General features: G+C 67.1%; 2 protein-coding genes across 4 annotated transcripts; one reads left to right on the forward strand and one right to left on the reverse strand.

Moving 5' to 3' along the window:
• Window positions 1-2121: 2121 nt before the first annotated feature.
• LOC114069995 (cytosolic carboxypeptidase-like protein 5) lies at window positions 2122-21798 on the reverse strand. 3 transcript variants are annotated; one of them, XM_027907175.1, is made up of 14 exons: window positions 21549-21798; window positions 20858-21029; window positions 19806-19972; window positions 19518-19695; window positions 19101-19279; window positions 17931-18459; window positions 17241-17410; window positions 15902-16037; window positions 15356-15546; window positions 14246-14451; window positions 11712-11812; window positions 11356-11402; window positions 11121-11209; window positions 6404-6525 (listed from the first exon to the last, which is right to left on the reverse strand). In XM_027907175.1, exons 1-14 carry the CDS (start codon window positions 21743-21745, stop codon window positions 6503-6505), a joined length of 2385 nt encoding a protein of 794 aa, XP_027762976.1. In that variant the 5' UTR covers window positions 21746-21798; the 3' UTR covers window positions 6404-6502. The 3 variants fall into 3 exon arrangements, with proteins under 3 accessions (XP_027762974.1, XP_027762976.1, XP_027762975.1); XM_027907174.1 differs by lacking the exon at window positions 6404-6525 and having other exon boundaries at window positions 10774-11209; XM_027907173.1 differs by lacking the exons at window positions 11121-11209; window positions 11356-11402; window positions 11712-11812; ... (8 more) ...; window positions 20858-21029; window positions 21549-21798 and adding exons at window positions 2122-2495; window positions 2776-2910; window positions 3262-3279; ... (2 more) ...; window positions 5728-5936; window positions 8510-8746 and having other exon boundaries at window positions 6400-6525.
• OST4 (oligosaccharyltransferase complex subunit 4, non-catalytic) lies at window positions 10543-10812 on the forward strand. The gene has a single exon (XM_027907186.1). It carries the CDS (start codon window positions 10543-10545, stop codon window positions 10654-10656), a length of 114 nt encoding a protein of 37 aa, XP_027762987.1. The 3' UTR covers window positions 10657-10812.
• Window positions 21799-22276: the final 478 nt, after the last annotated feature.

Below are 22276 nucleotides of genomic sequence, written 5' to 3' on the forward strand. Positions count from 1 at the left end.
CAGCTTATTAGTTTCTTTTATCATTTGCTGCCTCCACAGCCTTTAAGCACAATCCCAGTGCATGACTGACGACACCTTTTCCATTTTTATCTTTCTGTGATCTTCGGGTTTGGTCTGATTTCTCTTGGATCCTTTCCCACTCATACCAATTGTCCACTGGCCCAGGACCATCAGTGTTAATGTGTGTCCTGGGCCTCCAGAATATCCTGGTAAGCCTTTTGTCTGTTTCTCAAAACTGGGATGGGATGATGGGAGGGGATGGGAGAGGAGGGGAGGGGATGGGAGGGGATGGGATGGGGTGGGATGAGGATTCCCTAAACCCTGAAGCAAGGGAGAATACAGACAGACTGAGCCCTTCCCAGTTTTCAATTCCCTCCTCTCCAAGAACTACTACGATGGCTCTGGATCTCCACCTCCTGCCAGCAACGGGAGCGCCATCTCAGAGAAACAACTTCCCAAAGAATCTGCTCCCGTTGGGATTTGCTACTCCAGAGTGGAACAGAACAAGAGCCTGGCTGCGCAGCACCAGCGTGGCTGCAAGCAGGGATCCCACTGATCCTAAAGTTAACCTGAACTGGAGAGAAAATTGGGTCCAGAGGAGGTCACAGAGATTCTCCCAGGGCTGGAGCCCCTCTGCTCTGGAGCCAGGCTGGGACAGCTGGGGGGGCTCACCTGGAGATGAGAAGGATCCAGGGAGACCTTGGAGCTCTTTCCAGGGCCTAAAGGGGTTCCAGGAGAGCTGGGGAGGGACTTGGGACAAGGGGGAATGGCTTCCCACTGGAGAAGGGGAGATTCAGGTGGGATATTGGGGAGAAATTCCTCCCTGTGAGGCTGGGGAGGGGCTGGAATGGAATTCCCAGAGAAGCTGTGGCTGCCCCTGGATCCCTGGAAGAGTCCAAGGCCAGGTTGGACGGGGCTTGGAGTAACATGGGCTAGTGGAAGGTGTCCCTGCCCATGGCAGGGGGTGGAATAAGATGAGCTTTCAGGGATAGATGATGTTTTTTCACATCACCAACACCAGAGCTGCATTAACAGAACAACCTCACACCACACACCAACCCCCTCCAGTGAATTGTTAAAGAACCCTCCAGTTACTAGACAGACAGACAGACATAGGCAGACAATGTCCCTGGAGTTCACCTGATGATGGCACAGAAGATGCCAAGAGCACCTGAGTGCAAAAGGCTCAGTCCCAACCTCACCATTAATTAAACCTCTCAACAGCCAGGGCACAAACCGGGGTTGGACACCCCCTGTCCCCACCCCCTGTCCCCAAATCCTGATGTTTCCCTTCCAAATCATCCGCCCAGAAACTATGAACACAAACACTTAAAGCTCTAGGGAGGTGCCAGTGCCCCAGACCCAGCCTGGAGCCCGTTCAACGATCGACATCCCCAGTCACACCCAAGCTGGAGCCTGTTCTTCCTGGGACACCACCCCCTCCCGCCACCACCATCTTGCCCCTTCCAAGGGCACAGTGGTGGGCACAGTAGCCCTGATGCCCTGGCAGGACAGACCAGGGAACAGCCATGACGTGGAAGAACAGAGTACCCCACAGCAGCCCCCACGGCAGGGGGTGAAACCACCCGCAGGGGTGGATTCAGCAGCAAGTGGAACTGTAGGGCCCCCCAAGACACCACCACCTGGGGTGAGGGGTGCACCAGAGGGTGCCCCAGCACCAGGACACGGTTCCAACCCCTGGAAGGTGCTGGCACCCACCAGTCCTGTCAGGACCCGAGCCCGTCCCAGTCACACCATGCCCAGAAGAGCCAGGAACCCCCTTCACTCCCACCCTTCACCCCCTCCCCTCTGGGCACAGGGACAGCCCTGCTGGGCCCATGGATGGAGGTCGGTGCCACAGGGCAGGTGGGATCACAGTGACCCCTGACAGGGATCAGCCCCCTCCCTGCACCTTCCCCCTCGGGGCGAGGGACGGAGCCAGAGCCGCGGGTACAAAACCCGGTGCCGCGTCTTTATTGGGGGGGCAGTGGGGGGCCGGGGGGCGGCGTGGGGGGCCGGGGTGGGTGGTGTGGGGTGGGGATGTGTGACGGTGGGGCAGCGAGGGCTGGGGGTGCTGATAAATAAGGGGGCGAGTGGGGGGGGTCCCGTGGGGGTGTGGGGACCCCCCGGCCCGGCTGTGCCCCTGCCGGGGGCCCGGCAGCTCTAGGGCTCGTCGGCGTCGTAGAGCAGGGCGGCGCTGAAGGTGGTGAGGGGCTCGTCGGGGGCGTGGGCCAAGCGCCCCGACACCAGCTCCACGCACAGGGTCTCGCCGGCCGCCAGCGGCAGCAGGAGGCTGAAGACACCCAGGGAACCGGGGCTGGGGCCCTGCGCGGCCACCGGCCCCTTCTCCAGCCCCTCGGGCTGGAATCCGGCCGAGTCCAGGCGGGCGATGCCGTGGCCAGAGCGGGACAGGACGGCCTCCAGCCCCTCGCCCCGGTGCCCTGTCAGCACCGCGCTCACCAAGTACCGCCCGGGCACTGGTGCCGTGAACGTGCCTGTGGCAGGAGGAGGGGATCAGGGACGCCCAGGGATCCCCGGTGCCCCCAGAGTAGGCTCTGCACCCCTGGATCCCCTGCAGCACCCCACGGCCAGCGGCATGTCCTGGGACAGGCACAACACCCCCCGAGAGCTGCCGGCCACCATCACACCTGGCATCACATCCCCCTGTGACTGTGCAGCCCCCTCGCACACCAGAGCCCCCGCTGTAACCTCCACTACCCCAAAACAACCCCACAGTGCCCCGTGCCCCCGCCCGGCTGTGCCGTGGGCTCTCACCTGTCTCGGGGTCGTAGGCACCACCGTCGTTGAGCAGCACCTGGTCGAAGGGGACGGTGCCCGGCTCCGTGCGCTGGGTGCTCAGGGCGGCCGAGAAGGCGACTCGGGGCACCGAGCCCGGCTCCCCGACCTCTCCTGGGCATCGTGTCAGGATAGGGCACACCTGTGTCCCTGCCCTCGGGGCACCCCTTGCCACCCCATACCCTCTATGCCCCTCCCAGCACCCTCTGCCCTCCAGCCCAGCAGATGCAGCCCCCGCTCCCCCTTCACTGTGTCCATGCAACCCCTTGACCCCGTGCCCCTGCAGTGTCCCAACCCCCCTGCTCCCCAGCTGCCCAGTGCCCTCCCACGCCAACCCAGACACCCCCTGTTCCCCTTCCAGTCCCACCCAGTTCCCCACATCTGCCCCAAGCCCCCAGTCCCATGCCCTCTCCCCCTAGCCCCCCATATCCCCCTGTACCCTAAGCCCCTCAGCCCCAGCCCTACCTCTCTCTCCAGGCAGCCCTGGGGGAAAAGATGAGGAGGAGCTGCAGGGCTGGCTTGGGACAGGACCCCCAGGCACAGGGTCCAGCCATGCCAGCACTGCCCCACTGGTGCATCAGGGCACACGAAGAGGGCTGATCCTTACCAGGGGGGCCCATGGAACCCTGTTCTCCATCCTTGCCAGGAGGCCCAGGTGGGCCACGAGGGCCTGTCTCACCCATGGGGCCAGCAGGTCCAGGGGGGCCAGGGGGGCCTGGAGACAAGAGAGGGTCAGAGCTACCGTGGCCCCACAGATAGCCCTTTTCTTCACCCCACAGCCCCATAGCTGGTATCCCATGTGTGATATCCCACGACTGGTGTCCCCTTGTCACCACACAATGCAACCCCAAGGCCCACAACCTTCTGTGGCCTTGTGTCCCCACACCCCAGCACCCCCTGGCCATGCACCTGTGTCCCCACACCCCACTATCACGCTCCCTGGTGACTCCACGTCCCCGTGTCCCCACACCTCCACCACCGTTCCCACACCTGTGCACCCCTGTGAAGCCCCGTGTCCCCCCGTGTCCCAACAGTCCCGGGATGCCCTGTCCCCCTGCAGTGCCCGTGATGCCCCACATGCCCCCATCCCTGCAGCCCCTCGAGCCCATGATGCGCTGTGTCCCCACACACCTGTCCCCCACAATGCCGCCGCATGTCCTCCCACGTCCCCGTAGCCCCACACCCCCGTGTGTCCCCTCGTGTGTCCCTCCACGCACCGTGGCGCTCCAGCTGTGCCAGGCGGTTCAGCTCCCCGCGCAGGTGGCCCAGGCTGGCGTTGAGGGCTCCCAGCCGGGGCGGCAGCTCCAGCGCCTTCTGCAGCAGCGCTGCCTGGGTGCGGGCCGTGGCGTTCAGGTCCCGCACGGCCCCCCACAGCCCGGCCACGTGCCGGCCCAGCCCCTCGCGGACGCCCCGCAGACCCCCGGCCACCGCCTCCAGCTGCTCGCAGACCCCCTCCAGCTTGGCCACGCGCGGCTCCAGCCCCGCCGGGCAGCCCCCGTTCCGCGTCAGCTCCCTCGCCAGAGCCTCCAGCCGCTCCTCGCTCTCGGCCTGCCGTGCCGCCGCCGCCGCCGCCGCCTGGTCCAGCTCGGCCACCACACGGTCGGTGACGGAGCTCAGCTGGCGCTGCCGGGCATCCTGCTGATCCAGCGCGTCCTGTAGCCCCTCCACCGTGGTGTTGAGGCCGCTCAGGGCCCGCAGTGCCGCCGCCAGCTCCCCCCGCAGCTCCCGCAGCTCCGAGGGCGACGTGCCCCCGAAGACGCCGAACCCCTCCAGTGGTGCCTCCAGCTCCCCCAGATCCGTGGGGTCGGGCTGGAGCTGCTCTGGGTCCCGGGGGGGCAGTGGGACACAGGGCCGGGCGCAGGGGTCACCGCTCAGCCCCTCCAGCGCTGCCTCCAGCCGTCCCGTCCGGTTGCGGAGCTCCTCCAGCTCCTCGACCAGCACCTCTCCCTGTGCCCCCAGCAGCCCCCCCAGGGTCCCGGCCAGCCCGTCCCCACGGAGCCCTTCGGTGTCCTGCGGCTGCCGGGGGCGGGGGCCGAGCGCCCCGTCTTGCCCCGGGCAGGGCTGGCTGCAGCGGGCCAGCAGCCCCTCGAGCTCGTCCAGGCGGGCGCCGCGCTGAGCCCCGCTGGCCGCCAGCCCCTCCACCGCCCGGCTGAGGTTGGCCAGGCGCCCCGGCAACCCCCCCGGCCGCCCCTCGGGCCACGGGCCGGCGCGGGAGGCGTTCAGCCGCCCCTCCAGCTCCGTTAGCCGCCGCGCCAGCACCGGCCCCGGCCCCGCCGCCAGCCCCGGCAGCCCCTCCAGCCGCCGCTCCAGCTCTGCCAGGCGCCGGAGCACGTCCGGGGGTGGCGGGGCAGGGGGGACAGGGGCCAGGCGGCTGCTCAGGCTGCTGATGTGCCGCTGCACCGACTCCACCGCATCCCGGTTGCGCTGGTCCACCGAGCCCACCAGCTTCTCCAGTGCCCGCATGCGGTCCCGGTCCTCTGCCGCCTGCCGCCGCAGCCCCTCGGTGCCGATCGTGCAGGCAGCGCACAGCTCCTGCAGCCGCCGCTCCAGGTCGCGCAGTGACGAGATTCCCGGGCCCCCCGGCGTCCCTGGGTCTTCCCGGTCGCCCTCGGTGCGGCGCAGACGGGTCTCCAGCTCTTCCAGCCGCTTCTGGACGTGGCTGAGCGCCTCCCGCACCTCGGCGGGGGCGGCCGCGTCGGCTGGCTGCTCGCCCCCGGGGTGCCCCTCCGCCGCCCGGGGCGGTGGCTCCTGCCCGGCACGCAGCTCCTCCACCTGCTCGCTCAGCCGCCGCACCTGCTCCTCCAGCAGCCGCACCTTCTCCGCGTCCCCACCACCTGCCACGCACCACCAGCGTGTCAGCGTGCCACCCCCGACACTGCGTCCCCTGCCACCGTGTCCCTCCACCACCACGTCCTCCTGCCCCAGCACTACCTTCACCTCCCAGGCCGCTGAGAGGGTTGCCGAAGCCGGAGAGTGTGGGGCGGCCGGGCCGGGGCGGGGGGCGACCGGTGGGCTGGGGGGATGCTGGGGCGGGTCCCTCGGTGCAATCTGGGCCCGAGTATCCCTGGCAGCAGCGCCAGGCCAGCTCCGACACTGTCCGCTGGGCCACCTTGTAGCGCGGCCGCAGGAAGCTGCGGTACCTGTGGGCAGAGGGGACAGGGAGTTGGGGGGTCCCGGGAGGGGTGTGGGGCTGCCCCAGGGAGCCAAACCCAGCAGGGACTGCGGCTTGACCCAGCGGCTTCTGTGTCTTGCTCAACAGCCGGCGGCTGCGGGGGCTGTCCCTGCCTCTGCCTGGCTCTGGCACTCTGTCACCAGCATCACCCTATCCTCGGCATCACCCCAACACCGGTATCACCCCATCACCGGCCCGAAAAGCTGCATGGTGTCCCAGGGTCCTGGCTCTGTGTGGCTGGGGGGACAGAGGCTGTCACCCCCCGGCACCACTTGAGGCCAGTGGTTCTTGCGCAAAAGTAAACACGACCCCGGGGCGTGTAAACACGAGTGGCGGTAGCAGCACAGCCGTGGCCAGCCCTGGCTCTGCGCTGGCCCGCCAGGGCCCACGAGCCCCCTGGAGACCCTGAGCCCCATTCCAGCCCCACTCACGCCAGGACCCGGGGACACTGGAGCTGCCCCCAGGGGCAGGGCTGATAGTCCGGCTTGATGAAGCTCTCAACGCCGTCCTCCACCACACAGCTCACACTGCGCGTCACCACGTAGGCACACCAGTTCCTGCCGGAGGGAAGGGGTCAGAGCACACACCTGGAACACGCCAGCACCAGGCATCGTCCTGGCTCACAACCGGGCATTGCCCAGAGATAGACCTGGCATGGTCCCGGCACACACTGGGCATCATCCCAACACAGATGCGGCATTGTCCTGGCACAGAGCAGGCACGAGCATGGACCTGGCATCATCCCAGCACACACCAGGCATTGTCCTGGCACAGAGCAGGCACCGGGCATTGCCCTGGCAGAGACCCAGCATCTCCCCCTGCCCCAGGCATCCCTGGCACACCCTGGATTCCCCAGCAAAGCCTGGTTCCGCTGGGCACACACCAGATCCCTGGGCACACACCTGATTCCTGGCACATGCTGGCATCCCAACACAACCTGACCCCCCGAGCGCACCCTGGATCCCCCGGCACTCTCCTGTGCTCGCCCAACCAGCCCCACCGGTAGCACCGTCACGGCACAGTGCGGCAGGTTAATGGGCCGGATCCTGCCCTCCTGCAGCCCCTCTTTCCTGCCTGGCAACCTCGCAGGAGCAGCTGCAGCACCTGACCACGGGGCAGCCCCCGGGAGCCCTGTGGGGATGGGGGCTCTGACAGGAGTGGGGTGCTGACACCCCATCACACTGTGCTGTAGCTCCCACGCTGCCTGGCACAGGCACAGGCAACCTACATCCTCCCCATCACTACCCTTGTGTCCCCCGTCCCCTCTGTGCCGGGGGGGCAGGAGCACCTGGGGCAGTCACACACTGGGACTCCAACCCAGACACAGACTGTGGGGATCCCTGCTTGAGGTGCAGATCCCCGGCCCAGCCCAGCCCCACATGCTGCTGGGACCCCAGCCCCACGGCGTGGGGCTCCAGCCTGTCCCCATCACAGCCTTATATGGTCCGAGCCTGGGGCCCAGCCTGGCCCCCCGACCCCACTTGAGCAGTCCCCTAGCAGTCCCCCGGGGAGCGGCCCCTGTCCCTGGGACCCCGCCGCGGGGCCCCGATGCGGCGGCCGGTTCCCGTCAGCCCGGCTGGTTCCCCTCAGGCCCCGGCTGGATTCCAGCTCCTCCCCGGGGGCCGCCGGGAATTCCTGCGCCGACCGACGGCCCCTCCTCGCCTCCCCCCTTCCCTTCCCAGCCCCGCACCCGCGGGACCCTGGGACCCCCGGGCTGCCCTGGGGTCCCACCGCCCCGCCCCGGGGCTGTCCCCATCCCAGGAGTGGGATGGGACCGGAGCCCCCCTCAAAGAGCAGGACTTGGGGACACCCCCATACCCGCGAGCCACGGAGATGGGGCGCTGCACCCGCCGACCCGTGGGAAGGCCCCGCTGAGCCCCCAAAGCCGCAGGTAGAGGCTCAGCCGTGTCCGTGCCCCATCAGAGAGCTGGGGGAGCCCGACCCACGACCCCCCTCCCCAGGCACGGGCCATGTCCTGCCACCCGCCGAGGCCGCCCTGGGGCCGGGGCAGCTCCAGCCCTGCGGCCGCGCTGCTGCGGCGCCGATGTGGCCGCGGTGTGTGACCCCAACCCAGCGTGGGGCCGCCCCCAGCCCTGCGCCCCTCCAGCGCCTCGACCCGCAGGCACAGGCTACCCCACGACCGCCCCGCGCTGCCCACGGCACAGGACGGGACGGGGATGGCGATGGTGTGGGTCCGGGCCTCTCCTCCCCTCCCCGGCAGCGCTGACCCCCGCGTGGATGCCGAGGCGGGACCATCCCGGGATCCCCGCGCCGCGGCACCGGCCCCTTCCCTCCACGTGTGCCCGCTGCCCACCCGCGCAGGGCCAGGGGTGACCCCCGAGTCAGGGGAGCCCCCGGCGCTGATCCGGCCCCCGGCACAGGCGCCTCCGCCGCCGCTCCCGCCGCCCCCAGGGCTGGACGTGGCACGTGCCGGTGCCCGGCCGGTGCCGGGGTCCCCGCGGCGTCGGGGTGGGGGCTGCCCCCAGTGCCCCCGCTGCCGCCCGTGTCCCCCCGGTGCGTCCCGCTGCTCTCGGCTCCTACCTGTGCCGGCCGGCGGCCCGGGCACCGCTGTGGGCCGCAGCCGCGCCGGGGGCGAGCGCGGCGGCCCCGCCGGTGTAGAGGCTGTACCGGGGGGGAAAGTTGGCGGCCAGGGCCTGTGCGGCCAGGAGGCACGGCCAGAGCCAGGGGGCCATGCTGGGCTGGGGCGGCTCCGCTCGGCTCGCTCAGCCCGGTCCGGCGCGGCTCAGGAGCGCATGGGGTGTCCCGTCGCGGCTCCGCGGCTCTGGGCGGCTCGGCTCGGCACGGCTCGGCTCTGCCCTCCCCCCGGCCGCCCCTCGGCCAGCCCCTCGCCGCCAGGGCCGCCCCGCCGCCGCTGCCCGCCGGCGGGGTCCCCGGGGCCCCCCGCTTCCTGCCCACCGTCGCCCCCGCCCCGGCCGCGCCGGGCACCGCGGCCCCGCCGGCCCCGCCGCCGCCACATCTGCTCCTCGTTAGGCCGGGCCGGGGCAGCCAGAGGGGCCGGGCAGGGGGCCAGGGCGCGGGCGGCCAGCGGGGCGGCGGGGCTACCGCTGCGGCATCAGCACCGCCACCGCTCCGCCACCGGCACCACCTCGCACGGTGCCCCGCATCGCCTCGGCCACCTCTGCCCCCGCCCCGGGCACAGCCGCGGCAGGTCCCGGCACCGCATCCAGCACTGCCACGTCCCTGCGTGCCCGTGTCCCCGTGCCAGGTTACACATCTCGGTGCCGGTGCCGAGCCGGCTGCTGCCCCGCGCCCCCGGCCCAACCCTGACACCGTATTGGGGACAGTGGGAGCACTGGAGCGACCACCCAGAGCCGCGGTGGTCCTGGACCTGCGGTGACGCCATGGCTTCCCCGGACCGCGTGGTGACGTCACGACCTCCCGGTGATATCACGCCTTGGCCCAGGCCCCACGGTGACGTCAAGGCGCGGGAACCCCCCGCCCTCGGGGAGCTGTGAGCGTGGGTTAAGCACAAACAGCTGCCGGCAGCTGGAGGGGGGAGGGGACGGGGAAGGGGACATGGGGGAAGGGGGACGCGGGGGCGGGGGACGCGGGGCTGGGCTTGGCCAGGGTCCAGCCGTGGGCAGTCCCCAAGGGGTCGGTGTCACCTCCTCTGTCCCTCAGAGGCCGTGGAAGGCTGCGGGGGGTCCTAGAGGGCTGTGGGGGGCCGAGGCCCTGCCGTGTCCAAGCGGACTCCAGCCAGTGCCGGGGAATTACCGAGCAGGGACAGTCAGTGGGGGTCCCGCTCTGCCCCAGTACAGCCGGGGGGCGCAGGGATGGGGACCGGGCTGGGGGCAGGACCCCGGGAGGACTCACTGCTGAGACCCCCCGGCTGCGGCCCATCCTGCACCCAGCCCGGTATGCCCCAGTACACCTCGATACATCCTACCACATCCCAGTACGTCCTAGCACACCACAGTACACCCTTGCCCAGTACACAGCCCAGTATCCCTCACTACCCCCCAGTATACCCCGGTACAGCCCAGCACTTCCCAGTATGCCCCAATACGTCCCAGTGCAGCCCGTCCCGCCCCAGCCCCGCGGCCCTGCCCGCTGTCATCAGCTGTAATGAGCTGTCATTAGTGTCATTAGCGCTAATTAGCGGGGGCCGCCGGGGGCCCGCCCGCCCCGCCCCCCGCCGTGACTCCGCCCCCCGCCTCGAGCCGCGCCTTGTATGGAGAAGGAGCAGCCGCGGCCGCCAGGGGGCGGGGAGTGCCCGAGGGGGCGGGGCCAGAGGGGAAGGCCCCGCCCCACCAAGAGCCCCGCCCCCCGACAGCAGTGACGTCACCGAGACCTCGGCTAGGGTGACGTCACATCACCAGCTCGCAATGACTTCACACCCAGGCCACGCCCCTCCCGCCGTGCCCCGCGGCCGGAAGTGGCGTGCGGCGGTAGGAGACGTGTCGGAGCGGCGGGGCCGGAGCGTGAGGTGGGGGGGACACCGGGAGGGGACAGGGACCGCAGGTGTGCTCGGGGGGAACGGCCCCCTGCGGGGGGCGAGGGGCCTGCAGCGGGGTGGGGTCCCTCCGCGGTGCCAGCGCGTGTCTCTCCGCAGGATGATCACGGACGTGCAGCTCGCCATCTTTGCCAACATGTTGGGCGTCTCGCTCTTCCTCCTGGTCGTGCTGTACCACTACGTGGCCGTGAACAACCCCAAGAAGCAGGAGTGAGGAGACCCCCGGAAAGCCCTGGCAGCGCCCGCCCTCCGTCCCTCTGTCCCTCCGCGCTGCACGCGATGCCCCGGCCGCGCTGGGCGCGGGGCCCCGGAATTCGCGAGGCCGAGCTTATTCCAAACCAGTTTTAAAGGAAACACGATGATACAAGACGAAACAGTGTGACGTCATAAAAGTCCCGGGCCCCTCCGCCAGGCCCGCGGGGAGGGCCGGGCCGGGCGCACGGGGAGCCCCCCGGGCTGGGGCTCAGCGCAGCAGGAGAGGAGCTGCCGGCAGGAGCTGGTCCAGAGCGGGCCGGTGGGCGGGGGCCGCTGTGGGGCACAGCGGGGCGGGCGGGGCCGGGGGGGCCGCAGCCCTGTCCCCAGCGCCGCAGCCCTTGTCCGGGTGCGGCCGGCACGGGGCCGAGCAGGGCCAGGGGCCCCCGGCCTGCGTCGCAGCCCCCCGGAGCCGCGGGGCCGTACCTGGGGCCGCGGGCCCCTGCCCTGGCACGGGAAGGATTCCTCGGCGCTCAGCACCCCCCCGAGGGGCACGGGGGCCTCCGGGCAGAGCCCTGCAGGACAGAGACCAGGGTCAGCAGGGCACGGGGCTCTGGCGGGCCTTCGTGCACCAACAGCCTGAGGGTGTCGGGGCTTCGGCCACCCCTGCCTGATGGGGGCTTCACTCAGGGCTCCCACCACCCCACCCCACAGCACCTACCCAGGCCGCTCTGGGGCTGTCCGGGCGTTCAGCTTCATCGGGAGCACCTGTGGTAGGTGGGCACAGGGAGAAGAAGGTTGGTGCCAGGAGGGGTCCCTGTCCCCAGCTGTACAGGAGCTCCCTGGGGCTGTGGGTGTTGCACAGAGCTGGGCCTGTGCCCCCGGGGTGTCCACACAGCTTCGAGAAAGCCACTTGGGGCAGGAACACCTGGCAAAGCCCCACAGCTGGGGGGGCTCCCAGCCCCAGGGGCAGCCCCACAGAGGTGTTCCCCAAAGGTGTTGCCCCAGGCACCTCCAGGCCTAGCTGGCAGAGCCATGGGGCAGTCCTGGGTCCCTGTCCTGCAGTGACCCCAGTACCTGCAGCAGTGCCGTGCTCTGGAGCTCTCCCACACCTCGCTGGGCCTCCCGTGGTCCGTGGCTGGCACGTGGCATTACATGGGTGCCCACAGGCAGGGTCCCTGCATGACAGAGGAGACAGAGCTCAGCCCGTGGGTGAGGAGCTGTGTGCCACAGTGGGGGCATTGCCCACCCTGGGGGCACGGAGCCATTGCAGGGCACATTTGGTGACATCATTCCCCACAGTGGCAGTGGCCACACAGAGTCCCCTTCCCTGCCAGCCTTGCCAGGGCCAGCCTGACACTGAGGGCCATCCTGGCAGTGGCAAATGCCAGAGGATGTGACAGGCACAGAGCTCAATCCCAGCCCTGCTGGTGCAAGGGGCTCTACCCCAGCCGGGCCTGGTGGTCCACAAATCACTGTCCCTGGCTCCAGCCAAGTTTCCAGCCTGGTCTCCTGTGGCACTGGTATGACTGGGCTGGCCAGGCCTGGCTGGCAATGAGGACCTGGGGGGCACAGCTCTGGACCAGGGGATATCCTGGAGCATGAGACACCTGCTCAGCCAGGGAAGCTGGGTGGGAGAAAGAGGGGTCCTTTAGGGAACTGGCTGTGGTTGGCAGTGCTGAAGAAACACCTGAGTCACCTCAGCTCTGCTCCCAGTTAAGCTGTCCTTATCCCAACCCAGAAGTTCTCTCCCCCTCCCACTGGGGAAGCAAGCAAGTAGCAGGGAGGCTGTGCTGCCCACTGGGGTGAATCCAGGGCTGTGTCCCCTGGGGGTTGGACAAGGTGTCCAGCATCCAAGGTAACCATGAACAGCCACAGACCGTGCAGCAAATGGGACCCTGCAAGCAGGAGCCTGTGCTGGGCAGGATATGCCAAAGTCACTGGTACCAGTGGGAGGTCCTGGAAAGCAACAGCTGACTTCACCTGGGTCAAAACAGCACAATTTGGTGACCAACCCCAGCCAGCAAAGGCCAACAGCAGCCAAGGGGAGTCACTGGGGGTCTGGCAGAGACCTGGCACACTGATCTCCCTGGGGTGTGGCCAGGCTGGAGAGGGAACTAGGAAGGAAGTGGAAGGATGGGACAAGACCAGGGTAACAGGAGCTTCACCCTGTGCCATCCAGCTTCCACCCCATCACAGGTTCTGAGCGTTCCTGGTTCCTTCCCTGCTGCCTGGGAAGCAGAGGCTGGGATGGCACAGCTGGGGAGACGGCACCAGTGCAGGGCTCGGAAGGCAAAGCCACGTGGTCAAAGCATCCCCAGACCGTGATCCCTGTGCAGACCCTCGCACGTGGAGAGCAGCAGCACTGTGCGATGAGGCGGCAGGAGAGCTGCTGGAAGCTGGAGCAGGGGACCTGGGGACCAGGTGGGGAGCAGGTCAAGCTGATGCCAGGGCAGAGGAGGAAGAGTTGGGTCTCAGTCCCAATGCCAGGCAGCACGAGGACGCAGTGTCCCATGGGACACTCGCTCTGCTGGGCACGGCTCCCTGTGCTGGAGAAGGCTGTGCCTGAGGGGCTCATGGGCTGGGGAGGCAGGACACTCCCACTCAATCCATCCCACTGAGCTAGGCTCCGCTCCTCCACCCCAGTCTGTTCCTGCTCGTGCCCCCCACTGTCCCCACTCCCCGCAGCCAGGGATGGGGCTCGGGGACACTCCGGGTGGGCCCGGCCAAAGGAACAGACGGAACAACGTGCCCATGAGAACATCAGCCTTTTATTTCCTCCCACCACGTTCTCATGGCAGACAAGACACAGTCACGACAGAGGGCTGGGCAGCAAACCCCAAGGACGACACGACGGAACATGGAGCTCGACACAAGCACGGCTTCAGGCACACCCAGTCACACAGGCAGCCCTGCCCCTGGCTCTGGGTGGCAGGGGATGGGAGCAGGGGCCTCTGGGGCTTCCCCTGCTGGACCCCTGAGGGGCCCAGATTGGCACTGCCTGCCCCCCATGGCCCCGAGCCCCTGTCCCATGGCGAGGATACCAGCGCGGGGGGCACAGCCAGCACCTCGCCTGGATTTGGCACCCCATTGCAGTTCATCGACCCAAGGGGGACTCACCATGTGTTGGAAGTCCCCAGTGCCCCATGCTAGCCCTGCCAGCCGACCTCCCCACAGCCAAGGCCACAACCTACTGCTGCCCAGCCAGTGTCTGGGAAGGGGAAAGGCACTTTGGTGTGTCCCCACTGGCCTTTGGAATGCTTTGGGGGCGGCAGGAAGTCAAGCAGAGGTTTTCTGTGATGGCTTCTCCTGAAGCCCCGCAGGCCCCACACTTAAGGGCTGGGATCCTCCTCATCCCGATGGAGCAGCAGCAGCTCCTGCCCAGCCAGGGCTGCAGGACTGTGGGGCGGGCTGGAGGGGCCGCATGTACTCCCTGCTCAGGACTGCCCCATGGGGACGAAACCCCTCACATTCACAGTTCCACACAAACCCACTGTCACGCCGTCCCAGCCCAGGTCACCCTGGCTCCGGGCTCCCTCAGGACTGTGGCCCCGTGCAGCAGCTTGGCAGGTGCCGGAGCAGGCGTGTGAGGGGTCCCCAGCCCGGCTTACCTCTGCCCGGGGCCAGGGTGCCGCCATCGCTTGCAGGGCTCGGGGGGGCCACGGCCGCAGCCGGGGGCCTGGGGCTGCCGAAGGTGAAACTGGGGGAGGCCCGGATCCGCGGGGAGTCCTGCTGGCTGCCCCCGCTCCCGCTGGTGCCGTTGCTGAAGCTCCTGGCGCGGGCCAGGGAGTTGTCAGAGGCCGAGGTGGGCAGCCCACTGCAGGGGTGAGAGACGGGGGTCAGTCTGGTGTGGCAGGGGGGGTTCCCCTCTGTGCCCCCCACCCACTGTCCCAGCCCAGCCCTGAGCACGGGGCGGCTGCAGGTGAGACGCCGCCTCTGGCAGAGCCCCAGACTTTTCCCCAGGCACTGGTGAGCAGCTGGGGACAGGGATGTCACCGAGGCTGCCCCTGAGAGCTGCCGCCCCAGTGTCCCATGTCAAACATCACTATCCCAGCAGTGTCGTCACAGGATTCTCACTCCCTCACCCCAGTCCCAAATCACAGTATCACTGAGGTTGGAAAAGCTCTCAGAGACCATCGAGTCCAACTCTTGCCCCACCACTGTAAGGCCACTACTAACCCACCTCCCCTTTAAGGGCCTTTAAATCCTTCCAGGCATGGGGACTCTACCACTGCCCTAGGCAGCTCTGCCAGGGCTGGATAGCCCCTTCCATAAAGAAATTGTTCCCAACATCCAACCTGAACCTCTACTGGTCCCTTCCTCTTGTCCTGTACCTTGTTCCCCAGAGACAGAGCTCAATCCACCCCACCCATCTCCACCCTCCTGCAGAGAGTGAGAAGGCCCCCCCCGAGCCTTCTTTTCTCCAGGCTGAGACTCCTAAAAATCCCTTAGCCGCTCCCATCCCAGTCCAGTGCCAGAGGGGACGCAGGAAAGACACTTTCCAGGCTACTGGGCCAGGTGAATCCCAACCAGTGTCACCCCTGCCCCTTTCCCCACCGACAGCTCGGAGCAGAGGGACCTCCACCTGCAGCTCCTGGAGCTCTGCAGGGACAGGCCCCGGCCGAGCAGGTGACCCTGGCAGGTGACTCACTTGGGGACATTTATCATCTCTAAGTGCTGTTATCCTGCAGCTCCCGCGCTCGGCCCCAGCCAGCCCTTACGTGGAGCTCCTGGGGGGGGTCCCGACCCCTTCTCTCCTCCGCGGGCCCCCACCGGCGCCGCGCAGCCCCCGCACGTGCTTCAGCATCCAGGCCCGCAGGTTGCCCAGGCAGGTGTGCTCCGACAGCACGATCCGCGGCCACGGGTTACACTCGGCCATGTCCAGTGCCGCCACCGCCACTGCCCGGCCCACCTGCACAGCCAAGGGCACAGTGAGGGGGACGCACAGGGAGAGGAGGGTGTGGGGAGAGGGGTGGCACTGGTGATGGGGTCACAGGGACAGGGCGTTTTGGGGAGGGCAGGAGCACAGGGAAGGGGGGACACCAGGGTGGGGCACTGGGGAGCACGGCAACGGTGAGGGGGTCATGGGGAGACGGGGGGACATTGCAGAAGGGAGGGCACTGGGGAGGGGGAGCACTGGGGAGAGTGGGCAGCTCCCCAGAGCACAGGGCAGAAAAGCACGTGGAGAAAAATAACCCCAGGCGTGAATCCCAGCCCAGCCCAGCCCCTGGATCTCATCCCTCCTGGCTCAGCCGTGCCCCCTGTACCTGTTCAAAGAGCTCCACGGTGTAGCGGGAGGGGAAGGCGGGTGGGGGCGGGGGGCTGGCACGGCCGTTGTCGTGGCAGGCCCCTGGGATGCTGTTCACCGAGCGCCCCGAGTTGTAATTGCACTCCAGGGTGTAGCTGTGGGGCACAAGGGGAAGCCTGTTACTCTGTGGACCCACAGCGGGGCTCGGTTGACCCTGCATGTCTCTCTGGGGGAGCCACATCGGTGGAGCTGGGGCACAGGAAAGCATCAGGTTTTGAGGAGTGTCCTCTGACGGCAGGAACGGCCCAACTGGGCCGTTCCTGCCGTCAGAGGACACTCCTCAAAACCTTGGGATGGAGCTCGTGGGGCTCCGAGGGTGGCACCCGAAGTGCCTGTGACCTCTCAATCACCTCTGGAAAGTGATGGAGAATAGGGGGTCCCTGATGGAGAAAGGGAAGTGTCTGATGTCAACCCAAGGAGTGGATGGCCACAGCCTCTTCCCAGCCTCCAAGGTGTCCTGGAGTGAGCCCTCCCAGAGGCAGGAAGGAGAAGAGGGGCTGGGGGCTGCTGGCTGGGAGGGCTCCCATCTGTCGCACTGGCCAGAGACACCTCCAGGGTCAGTCCAGTAGAAGACCTGAGCAGCTCCATCCCTATTTGCCTGAGGCACCACATGGGCACCGAGAGCCCTCCCAGCACCTTTCAGAATGTCGCTGTAGGATCAACCCTGGGCTGCTCTGGGCCAGCCCAGAGCAAAGTACCAAGCCCAGTCTGCTGTGTTCCTGTGTGGGTGGATCGGTGTGTCCCTGACCCACCAGACCTGGGCATGGAGCAGGGGCCGAGTGCTTTGCAAGCACCAAGGAATGGGAGAGAACCTGCCCCCTCTGTGGGTCTGGCTGCCAGTGGTGTGTTCCCAGCGTGGAAACGGGCCAGGAATATCCCATCCCGTGTGGGAGGGAGCAGATCATCGGTATCCCCGGCTCCTGGGATCACAGATGGGCTGAGGCTGGAATCTCACACACAGCTACGGGGATTCTGCGCCCACGGCAACTCAGCTTAATTACAGCTAAATACAGACATGAATGTCTTGGAAAGAGGAGAATTCCCCCTGGAAAGCCATCCGAGAGCAGGGAGGAAAAGCCAGAGCAGCTGCAGGAAGAGTGGGGAGGGAGAGGAGGGGGAGAGCCTGGCTGAGCCTGTGTCTCAGGAACACAGCAGCACCTGGCACAGCCAGGCCTGGCCTTTGCTGACCTACCCTGGAGCCGTGCGGGACAGGGCAGTCCTACAGAACTGGTTCCTCCTTCCCCTAATCCTGTGCCCAGCACGAGCACTCAGTGCCAGGCTGGGTGGTGCTGCCCTACCTGTGGATGATGCCCAGGGCCTTGTAGACGGCCACGCGCCCGCTGCCCTCCTTGGACTGCCCGTCCCGCTTGTCCCGCGCGTACATGTTCTTCTCTGAGAAGTTGCAGCCCGTGAAGTCAAAGTGAGGTGAGTTCAGGGAGATCAATTTGGGGAACAGCATGTTCTCTACCTGTGAAGTGTAGAGAGAAGCAGGGGTGACGGGAGGCCCTTGGTTGCCTGTCCTGCTCCAGGGGGACCAGTGCCAAGTGTGGGAATTCACCAGGGTTGGCTGGGCTGGCTCTGCTCCAGTTCCAGGGTCTCACAAGCTCCAGCTGTGCCCAGGGGATGCTGCCCACCCCTGCCCACTTCACATTGGGCTCTCCTGACAGCCGGTTGGGAGGAGAGGAAGGGAGCCCAGCGGCACTGCTCTTTCCCACCCTTATCCCTCAGGAGAAAGGTGACTGCTGCTGGCCCATGCCAGCTCCTGGGGGAAATCTAAGACCTCCTGGGGGAGGAGAGAAAGAAGAAAGGAGAGAAGGAAAGAAGGAAGAAAGGAAGGAGATGAAGAAAAAGAAAGAAAGGTAAAATAAGGAAAGAAAGGAGAAGAAAGGGAAAAGGAAGGAAGGCCCCGTGACAGGGATCTCTGTATCCCTCTCCCGGGAGTGGGAGGGAGCAGAGCAGCAGGAGGGGCCCAGTAGCCCAGGACTCACCTGGTCGTTCTCGTCGCTGAAGCTGTTCCCGTACATGAAGCAGCCGCGCTTGGACGCGTGGCCGTGCAGGTCCACGTAGTAGGCCAGACCACTGTCCCGGGGCGCGATGGGCTCAGGGGGCTCGGTGGCCTCGGGCAGGGGGGCTGAGGGAGGCCTCTCTGCCCCCTCCTCACAGTGCTCGTCAGCGTGGCTCGAGGGCAGGATCCAGGCGTCCCGGTCCGCGCTGTCTGACAGCCGCGCATCCTGGTCCGGGCGGGACCAGGCCCCAGGGGAGTTCCGTGCGTTGTTGGCTTTGTTCAGCTCCGACAGCGCGGCCTCAGTGTCCGGGACAGGAGGGTTGGGGCATTTTGTGCTCAGCGAGCTAGTGCTGAGGGGGGAGACAAACGTCCTCCAGTCTGGAGAGCCCGGCAGGACGCGGCTGTGGATGTGGTGGTAGAGCAGCACGGCTTTGGCCCCGTACACCGCGGGGTGCAGCTCAGGATCGGGGTGCAGGTACTGCCGGTTCAGGTTCACCCCGCGGGAGTCGGTTCTGCAGGGAGAGCAGAGACGTGAGACCCTTCCGGGGCGCCCTGGAAGAGCTGAGCTCACCTCGGAACGCCAACACTCTGGGATCTGTCCTGGAGAACAGAAGTCAAACTGCCCCCTCACAACCAGAGCACTGACAACCTCAACAAGGCAGAGCCCTGTGTGATATCCTAGAGAAAGGAATGCAGCTGGGAAGGGGCTGGAGCAGCAGGAGCAGCTGAGGGAGCTGGGGGGGCTCAGCCTGGAGAAAAGGAGGCTCAAGGGGGACCTTTTGGCTCTGCAACTCCCTGACAGGAGGGGGGAACCGGGGGAGATCCGGCTCTGCTCCCAGGGAACAGGGACAGGACAAGAGGAAACAGCCTCAAGCTGTGCTGGGGAGGGTCAGGTGCGGTACAGGGAACAATTCCTTCACAGAAAGGACTGTCCAGTCCTGGCACAGCTGCCCAAGGCTGTGGTGGAGTCCTCATCCCTGCAATGATTTAACAGGCATGTGGATGTGGCACTTGGGGACATGGGTTAGTGGTGGCTCTGGCCATGGGGGGACAGTTAGACTCCATGGTCTCAGAGGGCTTTTCCCACCTCCATGATTCCATGAAACATGGAGCAGGCTCTAGGCAGGAGAGCCCAGCCCAGCCCTACACTCACCGGTAGTGGCCCCGCACCACCCCATCGGGGTTCAGCATGGGGATGAGCTTAAAGACAAACATCCGCCGCAGCATCTGGGCACGGGGATCCTCCTCCCGCAGGATGAAGTCCAGGAAGCCATTGAAGACAAAGCTGGAGGGGGTTTCTCCTGGGTGGACTCTGCTGCTGAGGAAAAACACCTGGGGACAAGCAGACAGGGGTGAGGGGGGTCCCTGCCTGCCCTGGGACGCTGCAGTGCAGGAGGGCCTTGCGGACTCTGCCCCCCACGCTCCACCCAAACGCTCCAGCCCTTGGGGACACGACACAGTTTGGGTCACAGACACGAGGGTGGCAGCAAGGTATCAACACAGGGGCCACTGTGGGGGCTGCTGACCCCCCTGTTCCCAGCACGGCCCCGATGCTGGCACAGCCACTCACCCTCTTCCCAGTGAAGCGGCGCGGCCGGGGCGTGCTGGTGTCTGGGAAGAGCTTGTCCAGCCGCGGCTCCCGCTTCTCCTGCATGCCATGGCACGAGGTGACTGTCAGCAGGTCCACTCGCAGCTTGTCCAGCGAGTGGCACAGCAGCTCCCGGTGGTAGTACACAGAGTCCAGGGGGCTGTGGGGAGAGGAGGGGCCTCAGCCACACCCAGAGGGAGGGCACTCCTGGCTGAGCACTCTCACACTGGGAAGGGGATGAGGATTGGGAAGGGGCTGCGGGGGTCACACCTGCTGGGGGACATGTGCCTGCAGTCCTGGAAGCGGCCGTCCAGCTGTGCCAGCATGTCCTGGCACTCGGTGTAGGAGAAGGGGTAGCAGAAGGCGAAGTAGGTGGTGGCCCCACGGTACTCCAGGAACCGGTGCACGAAGGACAGCACGAACTGCGTCTCCACCACCTGCCACGGACGTGGAGCAGGGCTGGGCACAGAGGCAGGGCTGCCCCGGCACAGCCCCAGCTCCCCTCTTCTGGCCCTCTTGGGCATTGCCCTGGGCTATCCCTGTGGGAACCACTGCCCAGCCACCTCCCCTGTGTCCTGGCACACCAGGCTGTTCCCTGCAGAGCCTTTGGGTCCCTGCAGGCCCCACCAGCCAAACCACACCTGTCCTGTCCCGTGTCAGGGGGTGGAAGGGATGCTGCATCCCTGGAAGCGTTCAGGGACAGGCTGGACAGGGCTTTGAGCAACCTGGGCTAGTGGAAGGTGTCCCTGCCCAGGGCAGGGGGTGGATGAGCTCTCTAAGGTCCTTTCAGCCCAAGCCATTCTGAGACTCAGTGGTTCTCTGGCTCCCGTTCCATGGAACAGAGGATCTGCTGTGAGGGTGGGCATTGCCTCCCCATGGCAGTGCCTGTGGAGCAAGGAGCACCCAGAACAGGAATCCCTTAGGCAGCTCCTACCACATCAAAGGAACCTCCTGGGAATCCCACCCCTTGGCTGTGCCTCCCAGGGCTCCCCTCGCCCCCTTGGCTGTGCCCCTCACCGGGGCAGCAGCACCTGCTGCCACAAAGAGCTGTTTTCTGGCCACTTTGGCACCCGGGGAAGGGGAAGAGAAGCACCGGGAGTACTCGGGGGGCAGTTCTGTGTTCCCCCACTGAAAACACCCCATGGTGGCCCGTGCCCAGTCCCAGCTCCCCGGGCCTTCCTCTGCACAGCCCTGGGAAGGGACTACCATTAACCCCCTTCCTCCGGGGGTGCCAGGGACAGCCCAGCCACTCCCTCCCTGCAGCAGAGCGCGGTGGGGAGGGGTGTCCGCGCCCCCCGAGCCACCCCCGCCCCGTGTCCCACCTGGAAGCTGGGGCGCTGCCGGATGCGCTCCCAGCGCGGGCGCACGGGCAGGGTGCGCACAAAGGGGGCCATGCCCTGCGCGTACAGCCGGCTCTGCTTGTTCATGTTCAGGATGTGCAGCTTGATCAGCTTCCCCGGGGCCCCCCCGCGCACGCTGAAGTAGAACCAGGACCTGGGAGGGGGCAGGAGCAGCGCCGGCTCAGCCCCTGCCCGGGGGTGTCCGCCGAGGAGTCCCCCCCCCTCCCACCCATCCACCCAGCCCTGATGGGAGCCCCGGGGGAGGGACCAGACCCCCCGAGCCTCCTCCTAGGGCACCCCTGACCCCGCTGGCTCCCCCAGCCCCTCTCCTCCGTCCCCCAACCCTACAGACGCACCAGGGGGCACCCCTACCTGGTACCACACACCCACCCATCCGGCTCTGTCGAACCCTCTCCGTCCCTCGGGAGGGCTTAATTTCCTTTGGGGGAGGGCACAGAGCCCCTGAGCCCCCTCCCAGGGCACCCTGATCCCCCCGGCCACCCCCAGCCCCTTTGCTCAGTCCCCCAAACCCACCGACCCTCGTTCCAGGGGCTCCCTCGCCCCGCACCAGCCGCTCCTGGGCACCGCAAGCCCCTTCCCCGGGGAACCCCCGATCCCAGCACCCCCCGTACGCTACGAGCCACCCCTGCTCGGTCCCCCCGCCCGCCAATACCTGTTGCCGTTCTCATACTCGGTCTGGGCGCAGTCGGGCCGCGTCCATACATTAAACTCGTAGTCGGCGGCAGGGAGCGCGTTGGCCCGGGCGGCGGGGCCGCCCCCCGCCTCTGCCGGCCGCACCTGCTCCACGTGCGCCAGGTTCCCAGAGTCGAAGCGGGAGCTAAAGAGGAGCCCCCCGCAGCGGATCTCCATGGCCCGGCGGGGCCGGCCCCGGCATCGCCCCGGCGCGGCCCCGGCACGGCCGGTACGGGCCGCCCGGCAACAGCAACGCGCACGGCCATTGGCTGCCGCCTCCCAGCAACGCCGCCGCCTATTGGCCGGCGCCTCGGCAACGGCCGCGGCGGCGCCGGGGCTGCTCCGCCTCCCTGGCCACGCCCCCCTGGCCACGCCCCCAGACACCTTCACACCTGTCCGTGCTCACCTGTAAGCGGAGCACAGGTGTGCACACGTACAGGTGTACACTGAGCACAGGTGTGTACATGTACACGTGTAAACGGAGCACAGGTGTGTACACGTACACGTGTAAACGGAGCACAGGTGTGCACACGTACAGGTGTACACTGAGCACAGGTGTGTACACGTACACATGTAAATGGAGCACAGGTGTGCACACGTACACGTGTACACTGAGCACAGGTGTGTACCTGTGTAAACGGAGCACAGGTGTGCACACGAACACATGTACACTGAGCACAGGTGTGTACATGTGTAAGCGGAGCACAG

Source organism: Empidonax traillii, unplaced genomic scaffold (genome assembly GCF_003031625.1).
Source record: "Empidonax traillii isolate 1590-97213 ecotype Southwest subspecies unplaced genomic scaffold, ASM303162v1 scaffold1414:size197169, whole genome shotgun sequence".
In the NCBI taxonomy this organism is placed as follows: domain Eukaryota; kingdom Metazoa; phylum Chordata; class Aves; order Passeriformes; family Tyrannidae; genus Empidonax; species Empidonax traillii.